General features: G+C 51.4%; 1 protein-coding gene and 1 long non-coding RNA gene across 5 annotated transcripts in view; one reads left to right on the forward strand and one right to left on the reverse strand.

Moving 5' to 3' along the window:
• The first annotated feature begins 5,203 nt into the window (after positions 1-5,203).
• LOC309664022 (L-gulonolactone oxidase) overlaps positions 5,204-18,678 on the forward strand; it is a 33,355-nt gene continuing 19,880 nt past the window's right edge. Inside the window, exons 1-5 of one of the 4 annotated variants that reach the window (XM_082468934.1) lie at positions 5,204-8,148; positions 8,905-9,005; positions 11,640-11,769; positions 13,052-13,146; positions 17,047-17,137. In XM_082468934.1, coding sequence (XP_082325060.1) covers positions 8,146-8,148; positions 8,905-9,005; positions 11,640-11,769; positions 13,052-13,146; positions 17,047-17,137 — 420 coding nt within the window. In that variant the 5' untranslated portion in view covers positions 5,204-8,145. Of the gene's footprint in view, positions 8,149-8,904; positions 9,007-11,639; positions 11,770-13,051; positions 13,147-17,046; positions 17,138-18,678 lie in introns of all 4 variants that reach the window. The other 3 variants (XM_082468931.1, XM_082468932.1, XM_082468933.1) reach the window with 3 other exon arrangements.
• LOC309664109 overlaps positions 16,819-18,678 on the reverse strand; it is a 69,620-nt gene continuing 67,760 nt past the window's right edge. Inside the window, exon 3 of the long non-coding RNA XR_014265622.1 lies at positions 16,819-16,830. This is a non-coding gene — a long non-coding RNA (uncharacterized lncRNA). The remainder of the gene's footprint in view (positions 16,831-18,678) is intronic.

An 18,678-nucleotide genomic window follows, 5' to 3' on the forward strand; every position in this document is an offset into this window, starting at 1 on the left:
GTGCTCCTTGTGTTCTTGGGAGGAAAGCAGAGTGATTGTTCTAAGAAAGTATCGCGTTTGGGTGAACACTGTCTCCTCTGCTCTGAGTCTCTCTACGAGTCTCTGCGTGATCTGGAACAGTGCTGTCTGGTGGAACTTTCTTTTTTTATTAATTTATTTTATTGAAGTATAGTTGATTTACAGTGTCGTGTTAATTCCTGCTGTAGAGCAAAGTGATTCAGGTACATATGTGTATCCATTCTTTTTCATATTCTTTTCCATTGTGGTTTATCACAGGATATTGAATATAGTTCTCTGTGCTATACAGTAGGACCTTGTCGTTTATTCATTCTATATGTAGTAGTTCGCATCTGCTAATCCCAAACTACTAATCCATCCCTCTCCGGCCCCCCCTCCTCCTTGGCAACCACAAGTCTGTTCTCTATGTCTGCGAGTCTGTTTCTGTTTTTTAAATAAGTTCATTTGTATCATATTTCAGATTCCACATGTAAGTGATATCATATGGTTTTTGTCTTTCTCTTTCTGACTCACTTCACTTAGTATGGCAACCTCTAGGTCCACCCATGTTGCTGCAAATGGCAGTATTTCATTCTTTTTTATGGCTAATATTCCAGTGTATATATGTACCACATCTTCTTTACCCATTCATCTGTTGATGGACACTTAGGTTGCTTCCATGTCTCGGCTATTGTAAATAGTGTTGGAACAAACATAGGGTGCATGTATCTTTTCAAACTATAGTTTTCTCCAGGTATATGCCCAGAAGTGGGATAACAGGCTCAGAGGGCAACTCTATTTTTAGCTTTTGGGAGAACCTCCGTACTGTTTTCATAGTGGCTGCACCAATTTATATTCCCGTGGAACCTTCTGACACGATTGAAATGGTCGGTTCTGTGCTACCGGATAGAGTGGCCACCAGCCACGCGTAGCCATGTGCCCTGTCTCCCTGCTCCGTTGGCATGGTGTGCTCACCAATCTATGTTCACCTCCCTCGCTGCTCCTTCTGCAGGGCAAGCTTGTGGACAAGGTGGTGTCTCCAGGCTGAATTCTGAATTAGGATGAATGTAAATTAACCAGGCGGAAAAGGGTATGTATGTCCAGGTGTGTGCAGAAAAGAAATGTTAACAGCGTTCATTCTTAAATACCCCTGTGTGCCTGGAGCCCTACACTGACCATCTCTTATCCTTCCCATTTAACAGATGGGAAAACTGAGGTTCAGATAATTTGCCCAAGGTCGCTTGGCTAGTGCGGGGCAGAGCCTAGATTCAGATGCATGCTCTCTGGTTCTGCAGGTTGAGCTCCTTCTACCAAAAGCTCTTTTCTTTTCTAAATCTGGGGTGAGACTACACAGATCAAATCCCTGCTCGGCCACTGACCACAGAGTGACCTTGAGAAAGAGGTCACTGTGCCTCAGTTTCCTCTATTAGAAAAGGACATTAATAGCACCAAACTCGTAAGTGATCGTGAGTATTAAATGAGGTAATACATACAGGGCCCTAGAACGGTGCCTGGCACAGAGGAAGTGCTACTGATGTGTTAGCCATAAAATTTCCGGTTTATCCCAGGATGAGGCTTCTGAGGGCTTTAAACTTCCAGCCAGCCCACCACCACCTCCTCCCTTTTGGATCAGAGAATTAAAGGACTCATTTAAAAAGCAAATGTGTGCTCTGGGGGAATGACTACAGAAGCCGGCTAACATTATTTCACTAACTGCGTGTGTCCAGGCTTATTTGTCCGGGATTGGTTGGAGGAAACAAGAATCTTAGAACATCTCTCATCTGAAGAAGCACAAGTAGGCAAACCTATTCGGCCTGTCTCCGTTTCCAGTATTCTCCCCAGTAATCTCTGTAAACCATTCAAAATGTCCAGAAATTCTACTCTTTCGGCAAATAAGGGCCAGACGAATCTAGTTCATAGCATTGCGACACAAGTATCACCAGTCATACAAGATTGAGGGTCATAAAAAAAACGCTCCATTGGAAAAGGTCTTTAGGTCATTCCCGAAAATACTTTTCAGATGCCTTGTTAAGTACAAGTTGTTTGAAGTATGTTCAAATTGATTTGATTTTAAAATGTTATTTTTATTTCAGACTACAAAGGGCGTAAATAACAAGTGTATTTACCTCTGCAGAGGGAATTAGCTTTTTAAAAGAGGCATGGAAGACCCCACCCACATATCGGTGAGATCATAGAACTCCCTCCAGGGAGCTGAGATCACTCACAGGTTCTGTCCTCACACTCGATGTCTGTCAACTAGCAGGGTCCAAGGTTTCCAGGAGAAATAGCTTCTAAAAATGCATCTATTTAGAACATGCGACAAAAAGCTATTCCTGTATCTCTTGGGGTATAATGAACCCATGGTTTTAGGCCTGGAAGTGACTCTAAGGCCCACTGTTCACACTGACATTACCATGAGCACAAATTAAAACTAAACAATGGTTAAAATATGTAGGTCAGAAGCTCAAAGGTTTTGGCAACAAGAATTGGGTGGGAAATATCATGCCTCGCAGTTCAAGGGAATCCATCTGGCAACAAATAAAATACTTTCTTGGCAGTTGCGGAAGTTTCTCCCCAGTGTTGGCTGCTGCACCCAATTGTTAATTGTTTCTTCTGCCAGACTATCAGGTTCTTGGGATTGGAGCCTGACTGTCTAGGTGATTTATCCTTGATCCTAGCCCAGCGCATGCCTGGTGTTTTGAATGGGTAAATGAGTTAGTTTCAAATGCTTGATTTTTGATGTCCTGCTTCATGAGATGGACGACCAATTGTCTGAGTATTTTTACTGTCCCAAGCCTTGGTAGATCTCTTACTGTTGGCATGTGTGCCGATAGCACTAAATTCAGGAGAAGACATCCAGATTCTAGACATCTACACATCTTCCCTAGGATCCACTGGATAAACCACGAGGGTATGTCACTGAGCTTCTGCTTCATGAAACAAATGTGATAATTATTTTAATAACACAGTTGAAGTATTTAAAGATACTGTAGGTTTTTACAGTTTTCATATTTATAAGGCATGAGTAGTCATTTTGGCAGTTTACCTAAATACATTTTGTCTTATTTCCATACATATTTCCTGGATTTTGAGGCCGGCACCTGCTTTAGAAAGAATACCAGTGATACCCCTATTCCTGTAAATTCACTTTTTTAAAATTGTGGTCAAACTTGCATAACATAAAATTTACCATTTTTCAGTGCACAGTTCAGTGGCATTAAGTACATGCACATTGCTGTGTAACCATCACCACCATCCATCTCCACAACCTTTTCATCTTCCCAAACAGCCCTGTCCCCATTAAACACTAACTCCCTTTTCTCCATCCCCCAGTTCCTGGAAACCCCCATTCTAGTTTCCATCTCTATAAATTTGGCTACTCTAGCTACTTCATATAAGTGGATTCATACCGTATTTGTCTTTTTGTAACTGGCTTATTTCACTTAGTATAAGATCCTGTCAGGGAGGAAGAAAACTTTCCTCTACCCTTCTGTGTTCTTCTGGCTGGTCTAAGAATTAAATTGACATGAGATAGATTAACAGGAAAGATCAAATTTAATTTTGCACATAACGGGAACCCTACATACATGAGAGGGTCAGAGAGAGAAAGGTAAAATGAGGTATATATGCCACCCTGAGCTCAGGAATGGGATAGGAGCCTGGGGCTTCCAAGTACAGGAGGGTCATTCACAGGATGATAAAAGGAAGAGCAGATGCTGGGTACTTAGGTATTTGCCCTGCCATATACATGGTGCCACTCAGACAAAATTTATCTCCGGTAATAACTCTTTTCTGGGAAAAATCCCCAATTTAAATTCTTGTAGGTAGTTGAGGGAGGAGCAGTAGTTTCTCTTGAACCCACAGGGGCTCTATTGCCTTTAACTCCTCGTGCAGAAGTAACACATTTTGGGGAGGCTCGTTCCGAGCCCCTAAAATCCTCAAGGCTCATCCATGTTGTGGCCTGTGTCAGAATTTCCTTCCTTTTTAAGACTGAGTAATATTCCGTTGTATGTATGTTCCACATTTTGTTTATCCAATCATACATCAGTTGACACTTGGGTGTACAAGTATCTCTTAAAGCCCCTGCTTTCAGTTCTTCTGTGTACGTACCCAGAGGTGGGATTGCTGGATCATACGATAATTCTCTCCACTGTACTGTTTTCCACACCGACTGAATCATTTTACATTCCCATCAGCAATGCAAAGGGCTTCAATTTCTCCACATCATCATCATCACTTGTTGTTTTCTGAGCTTTGGGTAATAGCCATCCTGATGGGTTTGAAGTGGCATCTCTTTGTGGTTTTGATTTGCATTTCCCTACTTCTAAGTGAAGAGCGTCTTTTCCTGTGCTATTCACCATTTGTATATCTTCTTTGGAGAAATGTGCATTCTTTGCCCATTTTTAAATCAGGCTTGGGTTTTGGTTGTTGAGTTGTAGGAGTTCTTTATATATTCTGGATATTAATCCATTATATGATTTGCAAATATTTTCTCCCATTCTGCAGGTCACAAACTCACTTTTTTTTTTTTTTTTAAACTTTAGTCTTTTTTTTTTTTAATGTATTTTTTTAAACGCATTGTTTACTTTGTTTATTTATTTATTTATTTTTGGTTGTGTTGGGTCTTCATCTCTGTGCCAGGGCTTTCTCTAGTTGTGGCAAGCGGGGGCCACTCTTCATCGCGGTGCGCGGGCTTCTCACTATCGCGGCCTCTCTTGTTGCGGAGCACAGGCTCCAGACGCGCAGGCTCAGTAATTGTGGCTCACGGGCCTAGCTGCTCCGCGGCATGTGGGATCTTCCCAGACCAGGGCTCGAACCCGTGTGCCCTGCATTGGCAGGCAGACTCTCAACCACTGGGCCACCAGGGAAGCCCCACTTTTTAATCAAGTAAAAATTTACTTCCAATTTTAAAAGGACCTGGGTTAGGACCTAGCCTCTGTTTTGTATGTAGTTCCTCACTGTTTTCCATAAAGTTACTGCCAAGATGGATGGGCAGAACGCCTCAGCACTGGGGAGCTTGTGTGACTATTCAGCTTGGGTCAGAATTTGGAAGACAAAAACAATGCTTTGTTTATGTAAATCAAGGTAAGAAAAATCCAGAGAAAGCCCCAAACAGTGGTCTTTGTTGCCATTGGAATAGATTGAGGAGATGTATTATTTGGTCACTGTCTCCATCAGTTATCCTGGACTGAGATGGAAAGAGTAGATCTCCCTGTGCTGTGCTGCTGCTTCCCACCAGCCAACTATTTTACCTTCGGTACAGCAGCCTTTTTAAAGAGAACGAGCTGGCTGAGTGGGACTAGGAAGTAATACCTACCGATCAGAAATCATTAAACACTCTTCCAAATGTTCACAGTGTTTCAAAGAAATGTGTTAAGTTACCATGTACAAATTGTATATTAAGAACTCGTTTTCACTGATTAATAAGCACAGGAGGGGAAAAGATTTTTTAAAAAAGCTTCAGTGGCCATCGGGATGGTAACATTAATTTCCCTTGCCAACAAATGTTTGGAAAAGTTAAGACTCAGCAAGTATAGAACAAGCTGAGTCCTTCAGACAAGAAGAAATGAGCAATATACCATCGACCTCAACCACGAGATGGTGGCGAGGCAGATTGAATTAACTGATAGACACCATTTTTGCTGATCTTTATATTTCTTTTCATGTCATTTTATTTTTTTTTTCAGTAAAGGCGATACATAAAAGTGATGCGACTGGTTTGGGGGTGAGGGAGGAAGCGTTCCACGCAAGGGCAGTAGCACAGGGTGAAGAAAGCAAGCCTGGTGGGTGACTCCAGGCTTCAGGAAATCTCAGCAGAGGAGGGAAGGGAGCCTGCAGGGAGTCTGGGGGCACAGGCCAGGCCCACCGACACCCATGGCATCCAGCTTCTGGAATGTCCTGCCTCAGAATGCATTCACCCAAAGGAGAAAACCTGGCTTCCGCTGTAGTTGCAGAGGAACATTTGTGGGTGGGCACAGGGTACATTTCGCCTGAAGCTGTGGGACAGGGCTTGAGGGTGAGCGGGAAGCAAGCTATTTATTTGGGGTGGCATCGGGCTGTGCCCTCCCCTCCTTGCCATGGGCCTCTTTGCCCTCCTGGCATGATGCTCACCCCACCCCATCTGGTGGCCACAGCCCCTGGACCCCCTTCCAACTCGGAGGAGGGACAGTAGCCGACCTGATAGGTGCTTTCTCCACCCCTCAGCCCTTGGGCCTCCCCACTGCACCCCTACCAAGGCCTGCCTCTCCCAGGCAGGGAGTCTATGGGGAGGTGCCCTCGGGTGATGGAGCTGGCCGCCTTGGAGCGCCCTGGCCCTGCCTTCCACCAGGGACAGCCCGAGGGAGACAGCGCAGAGGCAAGAGGCCTTGCTCTCCTCCCGCACAAAGTCCTTGGTGGAGACCCTAGCACGGAGGCTTGCAGACAGCCAGAGCGAAGAACCCCAGACCGAGTGGCTCCAACAACGGGCGCTCATGGTCTCACAGCTCTGGAGGCTGGAAGTCTAAGGCCAAGCAGTCGGCAGGGTTGGTTTCTCCTGAGGCCTCTCGCCTTGGCGTGTAGACAGCCGTCTTCTCCCTGTGTCCTCACCTGGCCTTCCGTCTGTGTCTGTGTCCTAATCTCCTCTTATCTAGACACAGTCATATTGGATCAGGGCCCATTCCAATGACCTCATTTTAACTTAATTACCTCTAAAAATCCTATCTCCAAATACAGTCACATTCTGAGGTCCCGGGGGTTAAGGCTTCAACCTAGGAACTTGGTGGGGGAAACACGATTCAGCCCATGACACAGGTCCCAGCTCTTGTGCCAGATTGGCTCGGCTCTGTGGCCCTGAGCTCTGCGTACCTGGGACTTTCCTCTCTGCTGTTGAGCTGCTGCTAAGCGATCATAAACAGCATCTCCACTAGTTGGGATCCCCCTGTGTGGAACACGTGGCTACCACTCCCCCTCAGCACACAACTTTGCAGTTGGGGAGTGTGATCGCACACACACACACACACACATGCACACGCACACACATATGCACCCGGCAGCTGGAGGAGATCCTGGTTTGGGGGACACAGGTGTCCCCCAACCCCCATTCCAGAACTTCTTCTGTGTATATCTGACCCCAAGCTCCGATCCTCCAGCCCGGCCTCGCCTCCAAAACCCTAGAGCTGTTGCTCACGCTTCCCGCTAGACCCCAGCTCTTGGCTTGGAGAGATCGAATGCCAAGATGCTCAGTGACTGATTAATCTGTTCATTGCACAAACATGCCTCAGAGGCTGGTGCGGTGCCAGGCACTGAGCCAAGGGGTGGTGACGTGGACAGGAACGTCCCAAGGAGCCTGCCACCGAAAGCTCAGCGCTGGGGGCAGATGCAAGAGCTTGATACCTTCGCAAGCTCTGATGGTGTCCCGGTGCTTCTCAGACGTCTGCTCTAACCTTTATGTCCACCCAGAGGATTAGGCAAAAATGCCACCACTTTATTGGAGAGAAAACTGAGCTTCACAGAGGTTAACCGGCAAAGCATGGAAGAGGAACCCAGGTCTGCCTGCCTTAAGGCCTGGGGAAGGAAGACCTCAGCTAGATGACTCTGCCTGGTCTGAGTGTCACTCGTCCGCCCCCTCACGTCCCCCGTCCCCCGCGTCCCTGTCCTACAGCCACCAGCATCCTGTTCTGTCTCCCTATAGCGATGGGCAGCCTGGTGTATCCCTCCCCCAGCTCTGACAAATGAACTAACACACGGGCCCCATGTCACAGCCTCCCCTGACCTGTGGCATTAAGGACCCAGTTTCGAGGCCGGGGGTCCCTCGGCTCCAGAACGCCTCTACTTGGTGTCAGAGCTCAGCAGCTTTCGGGAAGAGAGCAGCCGCCTTATAAATGCTGCGTGTCCAGCCTGCGGCCTGAGAGGAGCCCCGGGGCAGGGGCCAGGCCAAACTGCTGTTTGTCTGGGTGGAGCCTGTTGTCACACTGTTTATCCACCTCTGCCGGGGCCCCAGGCCCCTCTGTGTGCTGCAGCTGCAGAGTCAGCCCTGAGCTCCTGCAGTCACCGTCACCGCGCTGCTGGTTCCAGCCCCCCGCTCCGCCTGGCCTCCGCACCCCGCTGCCCTGTGCTCTGCTCCACGAGGAGGCCAGAGTCAGCCAAGGCCACTGACCCACCGCTGGAGCCATGGTAGGGCCACGTGGCCAGCCGCTCAGCCCTGCCCGTCTGCATCCAGGCTGTGCCTGTGAACCCGGCTTGGGAGGGCAAAACGAGGGCGGGTGTGGGGCTACTGGGAGGCCACGGGGAGGCCACGGGGAAGCTCTTGAATTAGACTCGCGGCTCTGGGGAGCCACTGGGGTGCTGGGGAAGGGATGGAAGAGGAAGGCCGGGGTTGGACTCCTGTGTCTTTCCTTGGTTGCTCTGTGAGCTCGGGGAGGTTACTCTACCTCTCTGGGCCTCAGTTTCTGCTCCTGAAAATGAGAGTAATGTTACCTATTTCATGGCTTTATTGTAAGGCCTAAATAAGGTATGACATGTGGAGAGATATGACATGTGGAGGACCCCAGAACAGTGCCCGGCACACAGCGGGGATCCCACAAACGGGAGTCTTTTCCCCAAGGCTCTCTGCTGTGGCCTCCAGGCCAGGAAAGGCTGCTGTGCTGTCTCCCAGGGCTGCACCCCTGATCTCATGTAGCCCCCTTCTCCTAAGGGGGGCCGAGTTTTCTGCGTGATCTGCTCCCCTGACCATGGGGGTCAAGGGAGATCGTAGCAGGAAGCCCGCACGTGGCTGCACGGCTTTAGGGCTTCCACTGTGTGTTTGAGCTTCCCAGTGGCTCAGCGCCGTGGCCCCAGCCTCCCACCTCTACAATGTTGGGACAGTGGGATGGGGGTCAGGGCAGCCCTAGACCACTTACTGGTGGTGACCCGGGGTTTGTCCTATCACAGGTCCATGGGTACAAAGGAGTCAAATTCCAAAACTGGGCGAGGACCTATGGCTGTTACCCGGAGATGTACTACCAGCCCACGTCCGTGGAGGAGATCAGAGAGGTGAGTGCCCATCTCAGCACAGGGCCCAGTGGTCCAGCCGCCGGACCTCCAGCTCCATCTGGGCCCTGTGGACCAGCCCCAGAGAGGAGGTGGACTTCCCAGCTAAGACCCTCATCCCCACCCCAGAACTGCCGGTGGGGTGACAGCTCCATGTGGTCGGCTCCAGCTGAACTCTGCTGCTGCGTGACCACCTGTGGTGTCTGCCAGTGACTGCCAGATTTTTATTTCTGGCTCAGGTCTCTTCTCTGAACTTCAGATTCGCTTTTGACTTCTTTCATCGAAGACATCACAAACTTATATGCCCCAAACGATGTTTTTGATGTTTGTTTGCTTTCAACCTGTCCTAGTGTAGTCTTTCCTGACTCTGTAGCAACCACGGGATTGCTCAAACTAGAAGCCAGGAAGTAGGTCACTGTCCCTTATCGGACCTCAGCAAGTCCTGCCTCAGAAGTTTCTAGAGCCCACCTCCTTCTCTCCGGCACTGTTGTCACTAGGCCCAGGCCACCATCCCTTCCTCACATGCCGTGGCCTGTGATGGCCTCACCCCTGATCTCCCAGCTTCAGTTCTTACCTCCCTCAAATGCACTTTCCACAATCAGCAAAAGTAATTGTCTTAAAATGTAAGTTGAATTGGGCTACTTCCTTGCCCTTCAGAGGCTTTCATTGTTTGTGGAATAAAATCCCAACTCCTGACCCCAAGGCCATGCATCCTCTGGGCCTGTCTCTCCGGCCTCCCTAAGGTCCCTCTCTCCCTGGCTCGCTACCTCCGTACCTTAGTACTTGCTGTTCCCACCGCCTGGGATGCCTGTCCCATCGCTTTTAATGCGACTGACTCCTTTTCATCCTTTAGGTCTCAAAGTAAATCACCTCCTCAGAGCCTTCCCAGACCATCTTATCTGAGTATTTCCCCATCTTCTGTATCTCAGCTCCTTGCTTATTTCTTTCATTGCATGTTCAAAACCTGTGGTTATTTCGTTGACATGAACGTTTGCATGCTTTTGTCTCTCTCCCTCATAAGGATTTAAGACCATGCTTGTCTTGTTTTCCATTTTATCCTCAGCACCCAGCCCTGTGACCTGTACACAGGAAGCACTTAATGAATATTTGTTGAATGAGTGAGTGAATGAATGAATGAATGGACATGACCCAACTTCTGCCCTTTAAAGGCTTGCCCCTAAGACAGGCTGCATGTGACTAACCCCAGAGGATGCAGACATTTCACTAGCACCAGCAGAGCAGAGAAGGGAGAAATTCATGCTGCGTGTGTGTGCATGGGTGTGAGTCTGTGCACAGGTGTGTGTGAGGGCACTTGGAGGAGAGCGGTGGGAACGACACTGTCACCACTAAGTGATCAGCACCACTGCTTCATATCTGTGGTCTCATCCATCCCCACAACCCCCTGTGAGGTAGTGATTATTATCCCCATTTTCCAGATGAGCAAACTGAGGCTCAGAGAGACTTCGTAATTTTCCCATATTAGTAAGTGTCAGAGCCAGGATCCAAACCAGGATTCAAAACCCCCAACTTCTCATGCATGAGAATGAAGGAAAGTGGTCACTGAGCCGGGCCCTGGAGGATGCATAGGAGCTCAACAGGGAGCTGGGCAAGGGCAGTGTGAGGTGAAGGAAGGTGAGGAGGACACCTGGAGAGTCGTCAGACGTGGCTGCATGGGGGAAGGGGAGGGCAGAAGAGGAAGGCTGGGAGGCAGAGTGGCTTTGAACAGATCTGAGGGCCTTGAATGCCGAGGCAATATGCTTCATTCTGAGCTGAGGGGAGAGGGTGGAGGGGTGCTGATGTCCTGCGTGTGAAGGCCGTTTCTAGCTGTGCTAGCCTGCACGATTGTGAATTACAAATAGGAGGAGGCTACTGAAGGCCCGTGTTTCCCTGGAGAGCTGGTAGGGTCGGGGGGCGGGGGGGGTGAATAAAAATAGTTGTGTGGTCAAGGGAGTGCGAGGGAGATGCTGTTAAACAGATGTCTTCATTGTACTGACATTCAGTAGAACCTGCAGCCTTACACGTGCTTCACGCATGGGGGTGGGCGTGGAAGACAAGGGCTATGGAGCATTTCCCAATCTTCCTTGACCCTGGAACCCCTCGAGGTATAAATCCGGAGACTGGTGTTCCACGCCCAGACACAAGGGTGAAAGAGTATGGATTCCTTTGAGTGACACCACGCGTTCATTTCTTTATTCATTCAAGATCACTAGAGACGGCCTATTCCCGTCAGGCCCGGGCTAGACACGGGGCTACAGTGTCAAATTAAGCCACCGCCCCTGCCCCCGGGAGCCTTCATCCCACCCTGGGAGGCAGCTGAGGCCCATGTGGGCCAACACGAGGAGACGGGCCTTCTTCTGAAGGTGCCGGGTGCCTTTGAAAGGTTTTGCCCAGGAGAAGAATGTGATCAGGTTTGCCAGCTGCCTCGGGGAGCACGCCCAGGAGCCCCACTTTAGGGTGCTTCCTTGCTTCTGCCTCCCGCTCGCTTCCCGGCCCGTCTCTCTGGCTCTTTCCCGGGGTGGCCTGCACAGCGGCCTCCAGCCAGGCAGGGCCTTGCGGGGCTGGGGGCCCAGAGCCTGGGCGGCCCGGCGCCCTCACGGAGAAAGGCCTGGGCCGGGGCTGACGCAGGCGTTGCCTCGGCAGGTGCTGGCCCTGGCCAGGCAGCAGAACAAGCGGGTGAAGGTGGTGGGCGGCGGCCACTCACCGTCAGACATCGCCTGCACCGACGGCTTCATGATCCACATGGGCAAGATGAACCGCGTACTCAAGGTACTCGGGGCCCTGGGCTCGCCACCTCTGCTGGGCCCCATGCCGGGCAGCCACGGTCTCCGTCTCAGAGTCCAGGTGGAGACTCCTTAGCCTTTTCCCTTGGGCCTTATCCCCTCCCCACCTCTGAGTCCCAAAGTGACCCCCCCATTCCTGGTCCCCGGTGATCACCCCTCCCCAGGGTCCTGCCTGGGCTTGCTCAGGCCTCTCGTCTGGTCTGTGCGCCCCCTTGTGGCCACGGAGAGGATGTCCTTCCTCCCCTCCGGCCAGAGCCTCCTCTCCACTTCTCTAGAACAAGAATGGCAAGTCAGGCCCCCAAAGGTGGGCTCACAATGAGAAATCCAGAAGGCTTTGCACTTAACTTGTTTTACTTTACGTATGGGGAAACTGAAGATCAGAGAGGGAGAGTGATTTGCCTAAGGTCACACAGCCGATCAGCAGCAGAGCGGGCCGCAGACTCAGGGGTCTGACATCAGCCCTGTGCTGGGATACTGTCCATGCAATTCAGCCATGAATTCAGGCCCCACCACCACCCCCTCAGGTGCCTTCCTGGGAGTGAGAGTTCTGGCAGACGTGCCGCCCGTTAGGAGGGCTCCTGTTCTCACCTGACCTGACGGGGCCAGCTCCCCTGAGCTGTAATTTTTGCCAGGTACCCTCCCCTCCAGCCCTGCTAGCAGAGGTTCTGGGTTTCTCTCTACTATTTATTTCCTGATTTGCTCAGGCTGACGGTCACCACCCCGTAGAAAATGTTCCAGTCAAGACATCAGTCATGGCAGAAATCAACTCTGATCGCTAATCAGTGAGGCCTGTGCTCCAGTAATTGATTTTGCCAGGCTCTGGGCTCGGGGTCAACGGAATGTGTGTTTTGGAGTCACACAGATGGGATTCTCATCTCGGTTCCGCCACGGATGTTTGTGTGACCTTGGGCAAGTGACTTCAAGTCCCTGAACTTCAGTCTCCTCGCTGTGAAATGGAGAGAGACTGCTCCTCCCCCGACCCCCGGGGCAGCCATGGTTGGGGGCGGTGGGTCTCAGGACACAGCACAGTTCCCCCAGTCCTGCAGTGACTTGGGCAAATCCCTTCTCTTCCCTGCTTCTTATTTCTTTCCTCTGTGAAAAGAAGGGTTACACAGAATAGTCCCAAAGCCCCAGCACGCTAGGGCTCTGCCTGCACCCCTTTGGCTGCCTGCAGCGGGAGACATGCTTGTACTCACAGCCCTGCGGGGCTGCAGGACAAGGACTGAGCGACGGCCTAGCTCATCCCAGTCTCCGCTGGTCTCTTGCAGGTGGACACGGAGAAGAAGCAGGTGACCGTGGAGGCCGGCATCCTCCTGGCTGACCTGCACCCACAGCTGGACAAGCACGGCCTGGCCTTGTCCAAGTAAGAGCCGCCTCCCTGATTCCCAGGTGGGCCAGTGATGGCCCCTGCTCCCTGCCCTGGCCTTGGCTGGACACTCAGGCATCTGTCAGGAGCCAGAGAGAAGCGCTTCTTAGGATGCACCTGTTTCTCTGGACCCCTGTTCCTCCCCCACAGAGTACCCATCTCCCCATCCCCTGTGTTCAGGGGCTATTGTGTGAGAATAGAAAGAAATAGGCCAGCATTAAAAAAAAGTCTAGTACAGGGATGGGAAAACCATGCATTAAGTCTTTCTTAAAACTTGCAATAAAACTATATGAGCCCAAACAGAAGGATGTACAAAATAAGCACTCAGAGAAGCAGAAGAGCATGCTGATTGAGACACAGGGCTTCCTGGCATACCTATATGTGGCTTCACTTGTTTCTCCTTCCAAACATGGTATCAGTGAATGCTCAAGTTTAATATCAGGAGGCTTCCACTGAAATAGGAAATGAATTTGGCTGAATGCAGCCAAAGGAGTGAATGTCTAACTGTGGGGTTTCAACCACTAGAAACAAGTGACAGAATTATTTTGGATATTGGGGTAGCAATCTCTTCACAGCTGGAAACTGCAACCATAGAAGCCTGTAGCTGGTCTTCAAGTGTGGGTGGTCCATTCACCTAGCTTTCTCATTGCAGGCCCTGAGGCATCACTATACTTTTTCACTCTGAAAACCATTCTGTTTCTGCCTCTCCAAGGGTCATGGCAACTCAAACATTTATGGAGTGTCTACCATGTGCAGGCTTTGTTCAGGCCCAGAAGAGGCCGGGATGAATAAGACCCAGACCCACTCACAAGGAGCTCCCTGCAAGGGGCAGGGGGGGGAGACAGACCCACGAAGTGACAATCATGACACAAAGCAAGAGGCTCTATGCCAGAGGAGTGTTCAGGGCACCGTGGGGTTCTTGGGGGCCCATGTTCAGCCTTGGCAGGCAGGGGAATGTGTGAAAGGATGGGAATCAGGGCAGGCTTCCTGCAGGAGGGGCCCCTTGGTGGAGCCCTAAAGGATGACCTGATGTGAACCAGAAAAAAGAGAGGAGAGAAGGGCTTCAGGCAGAGAGAGCAGCGTGAGTGAAAGCCCAGGAGAGGGAAGGTGTGGGAGTGTGCAGGGGTCTGTATGCAGCTAGCGGACACATCTCCGTGACCAGCGACGACAGGAGATATGTTCCGTTAATCACAGGCTTTAGCTTCTGGGCCCTGGAGCATCTCTGTGCCCTGCTCATGATGTATCTCTGTCCTCCCTGGGGACCCAGTCCTCCTCAAGTACCTGCCTGCACGGGGCTCATCTGCCTCTCAAAGGGAGTTTGGATGTCCTGTCCTGTGTATCCCAGGGGCCACCTAGGTCTGCAGCTCCAAGGATGCTGTGGGGACCTCGGGAGTGGCTGGGGGCTTGGGGGGAAGCACAGAGCTGTGTCAGGCCGCATGCCGGTGGCTTCATGCCCTCTCTCATCGTATCATCATCCCTGGGAGGAAGGACTGGAACCCCCATTTAAGGATGCAGAAAGCAGGGTCTTGAGGCAAAGGTGCTTCTCAAAGTCACGCAGCTGGAAAGCTCTGGAGCCCCCACTGTGTGGTTAGCCAGAGGGAGCAGGCCACAGGCACTGTTCCTAAGAGGGAGGACAGCAGCTTGGTGAAGACCCCAGCTCCAGAAGCAGGCCTGGGTGCGAATCCTGCTTCTACCTCGTACCAGCTGTCACTCAAGTTCCTTGACCCTTCTGGGCCTCAGAGTTCTCATCTAGAAAATGGGTCTGTGAAATAGGGGCGCTCAGAGGCCTGCGTGAGTCAAAGGTGCCCCACATAGTAAGGACTAAGTAAGTGTCAGTTCCCCCTTCATTTTGCTGGCTGTGTCTCGCTGCACAGACTCCGGAAGTGACCCCTCCCCTTGGCTTGTTCTCTCCACCCCTCGGGGGACAAAGTCTAATCCTTCCTTCCTAGGTCTTCCTCCCTGAGGGCCTCACGTTTATCCAGCTTATTTCTTTTACTTATTTATTTATTTTTATTGAAACATAGTTGATTTACAGTGTTGTGTTAGTTTCAGGTATACAGGAAAGTGATTCAGTTTCATGTATGTGTGTGTGTGTATTCTTTTTCAGATTCTTTTCCATTATAGGTTATTCCAAGATATTGAATATAGTTTCCTGTGCTATACAGTAGGTCCTTGTTGGTTATCTATCTTATATATAGTAGTGTGTATCTGTTAATCCCAAACTCCTAATTTATCCCTCTCTTTCCGCTTTGGTAACCGTAAGTTTGTTTTCTATGTCTGTGCGTCCACTTCTGGTTTGTAAATAAGTCCACTTGTGTTGTATTTTAGATTCCACATATAAGTGATAGCATATGGTATTTGTCTTTCTCTGTCTGACTTTTCACTTAGTATGATAATCTCGAGGTCCATCCATGTAGCTGCAAATGACATTATTTCATTCTTTTTTATGGCTGAGTAATATTCCATTGTATATATGTACCACATCCTTATCCATTCATCTGTCAATGGACACTTAGATCAGCTCTTTCTTTTAACGTGGCCCCAAGCCCACTTCCGTGTTGCTCTGTAGTCTCCGTGGGCTTCGTGGACAAGGGTAGACTTACTGCAGGTTGGTGAAACATCCCCTCCCCTGTCACGGGCACATGGCTGTCCTCAGTTGTTCACTATCGTTCATGATGCCTTGATGAATGTCTTCGTGCATCTGCCTTCCCACATGCTGGGGCATTCCCTGCGACAGGATTTCTGTGGTCTTCTTTTAACATTCTGGTATTTTCACAAGGGGTGATATCACCAAGTCACCCAACTAATGTGGACAAAAAGGCAAGAGTGACACAAGGGTGAGGGCAGAGGAAGGAAGAGGCTTTGGTTTCTTTCATCCTCTTCCTGTTTCACCAGGGCCGCCCCAGGTCCCATTGCAGGAGGGTATGAGGCTAGATTTTCTCATCATTGTCAACCTGCCTCTTTGGAAGCCAGGGCCCTCCTGCCTCAGGGGCCCTGGGTCTGCGCTGAGGGCCAGGTTGGGTCAGATCCCTGCCCTCCCGGCCGGGCCCATTTCTCAAGTGTGAACCAAGGCAACTGGGCTATTGTGAAGCTGTCGTGTAGTGTGCAAAGCTCCAATCTCCTTGGCCCCCAGTGGGCCTTCTGTAAACACTAGTTCCTTTCTCCTTTCAGCCGGGGCTGGGATGTCTCAGAGAAACCTCCTGAGAAGTAAGATTTCTTAAAAACTCCTGACCCACTCTCTCTCCTGGACCCTGAGATCTGAGCACATCTTTCTAATTCCCGTCCTCAGAGCCCACGCCGGTGGAGGCGTCTTACTCCCCTTTAGGGATCTGGTCCTCGTGCACACGGCATCCTCTTATTATTTGTTCCAGGGCCTGGAACACCATGCTGAGGGGTGCGGGCTTGATCCTGGAGGCCCCAGGGGACCCTGGAGGTTTCTGAGCAGGGCGTGACGTGGTCTCCTTCTCCTGCGTCCTCCTACCATCCTGGGATGGCTGTGTGTGCAATTCTGACACGGGGACTCTACAGGCCTCGATAGGCTGGGTCTGGAGAAGTCTTAGTAGGAGCGTTTGGCCTGTGGTTGGCGGAGAAGATATTGCTGGCAGATGGAGGTCGGAGGAAAGGGGTGTTCTAGGCTGCAGGAAGCCCGAGGCAGGCAGGCAGGCAGGCCTCCCCTCGGAGCTGAGCCGTATCCCCACCAGCTCATCTGACGGGCCACGCGGCTCACAGACAAGGGCTGGCTTGAGTCAGACGATCTAAGCTGTGGTAAGTTGGGGACGAGATTCCCAGGCAGGAGATGGATCAACTATTCTGTTCTGAGGGGCCTCACACCGAAACCCCAGGGGGCATTGTCACAGGAAGCCTCACTGGTCCCTTTGTCCCTCCCCCTCTCTCCAGCCTGGGAGCCGTGTCAGACGTGACTGCAGCTGGCGTCATCGGGTCCGGAACGCACAACACGGGGATCAAGCACGGCATCCTGGCCACCCAGGTGAGTCTATCCGCTTCACCACTGACCGCCAGGGAGAGGGGAGGATGGGACGGAGCCCCTTTCACCCTTTGCTCCGTGGCTGCTGGACAAGCAGGTACTCCAGGGCAGTGTCGGCACAGCTCCACGAGGGCCTCAAGCCCATCCGGGTCTCGCCTCTGACAGAGACTCGGCAGGGGTCCTTCAGAAACATCGTCTCCCCTAACCCTCATCCATTCCCAGCAGACACAAGTGATGAAGGTGCCCTCGTGCATGTTGACGCTGCCCTGCCTCTCAGGAGCCTCCTGGCCACCCTGGGGAAAAGGGCAAGCAGAGCAAAGGGTTCCATCCCCACTGAAAGGTCTGAGGCAGGAGCCAGGCAAGGCAAGGGGCCTTTCCAGATTAGCAAGTCGGGGAGAAGCCAGGAAGGAGCCCAGCACAGGCGGGCCTGGGATCCGCACCTGACCTTCACCAAAAAGCATTTCTTAAACTTCACGAGAGCCCAGTTTGGGGCACAAGTCTGGGACTCAGACCTGGGCCCCAGACCTAAGTCCGATGTGCTCTGTGTGCGGCATGTGGGCAGGTTACTTAACTCATCTGGACATCCCTGTTTTCAGCTGTCACCTGGGGAGAATACTCCTCAACCCAGGGAGGGTGGTCAATGGGACAGCGTGTGTCAGTGCCGGGGGCTGGATGACAGTTCACGACGCCTGCGTCAGGAACCACCCCTTTGGGGGGCAAACTCCTTTAACTTTCAGTATTAGGAGGAGCTTCTAACAGGCCAGGCTATGGCTCCGTGAAGCAGGCCGCGTGGAGGCTGGCCGCTCACCCTCAGGGGAGAGAGAGAGACCCTCGTGCTGGCCGTAGCTCACCGCGTGCTTCCCTGCAGAAGTCCACCTGCACTCTGGGCCATGTGGCCTCTGGCCATCGGAGCATCACTGCTAAGTGCTGGGCTTTGGCTTTTGCCTCCCAGCTCTTTGACTCTTGTCTGTGTGACCGGGGAGGGGACAGGTCTCTTCACCTCTGGCTGCCTCAGTTTGCGCCCCTGGAGAATGGGGATGGTCACGCCAGCAGTGCGTGCAGGGTGCTTAGCTAGGTGCACACAGTTAGTGCTCGGTACGTGTCTGTGATGGGCTTGTACGTAGGGCAAGGCCCTTTCCAGAGCCCACACTCTACGCTGTCAAAGAAATTTCAGCTTCGTGGCGGCACTGACCGCACTGATGACTTACGTGTTCCCCAGTCAGCCAGCCAGGAGCACGGCTCCCCTGTTCTAAGGAAGACGGACACCCCGGCAGGTGCTGTCTGACTGTGGCTTCTGGGAGCTGGTCCCACGTGCTCCAGTCCGGAGCTGCACTGGGTGGAAAGAAAATGGCCAACAGCACTTTCCAAGGATTCACTTTGTTTTCTCACCACGAGGGGGAGCCACTTCAGTTACTGTTCCGTAAATCCGCACTTTGCTTTCTCATCAGCCTTATGCACGCACAATGGTGGCCCTTGTCCTTTTCCTCCCCCCTCTTTCAAGCACAAAAGCCTCAGAGAATCACCAGGCAAGGGAGAGGCAGCCT

The sequence above is a fragment of the Balaenoptera physalus genome, assembly GCF_965194825.1.
Source record: "Balaenoptera physalus genome assembly, chromosome: 7".
NCBI classification, from domain to species: domain Eukaryota; kingdom Metazoa; phylum Chordata; class Mammalia; order Artiodactyla; family Balaenopteridae; genus Balaenoptera; species Balaenoptera physalus.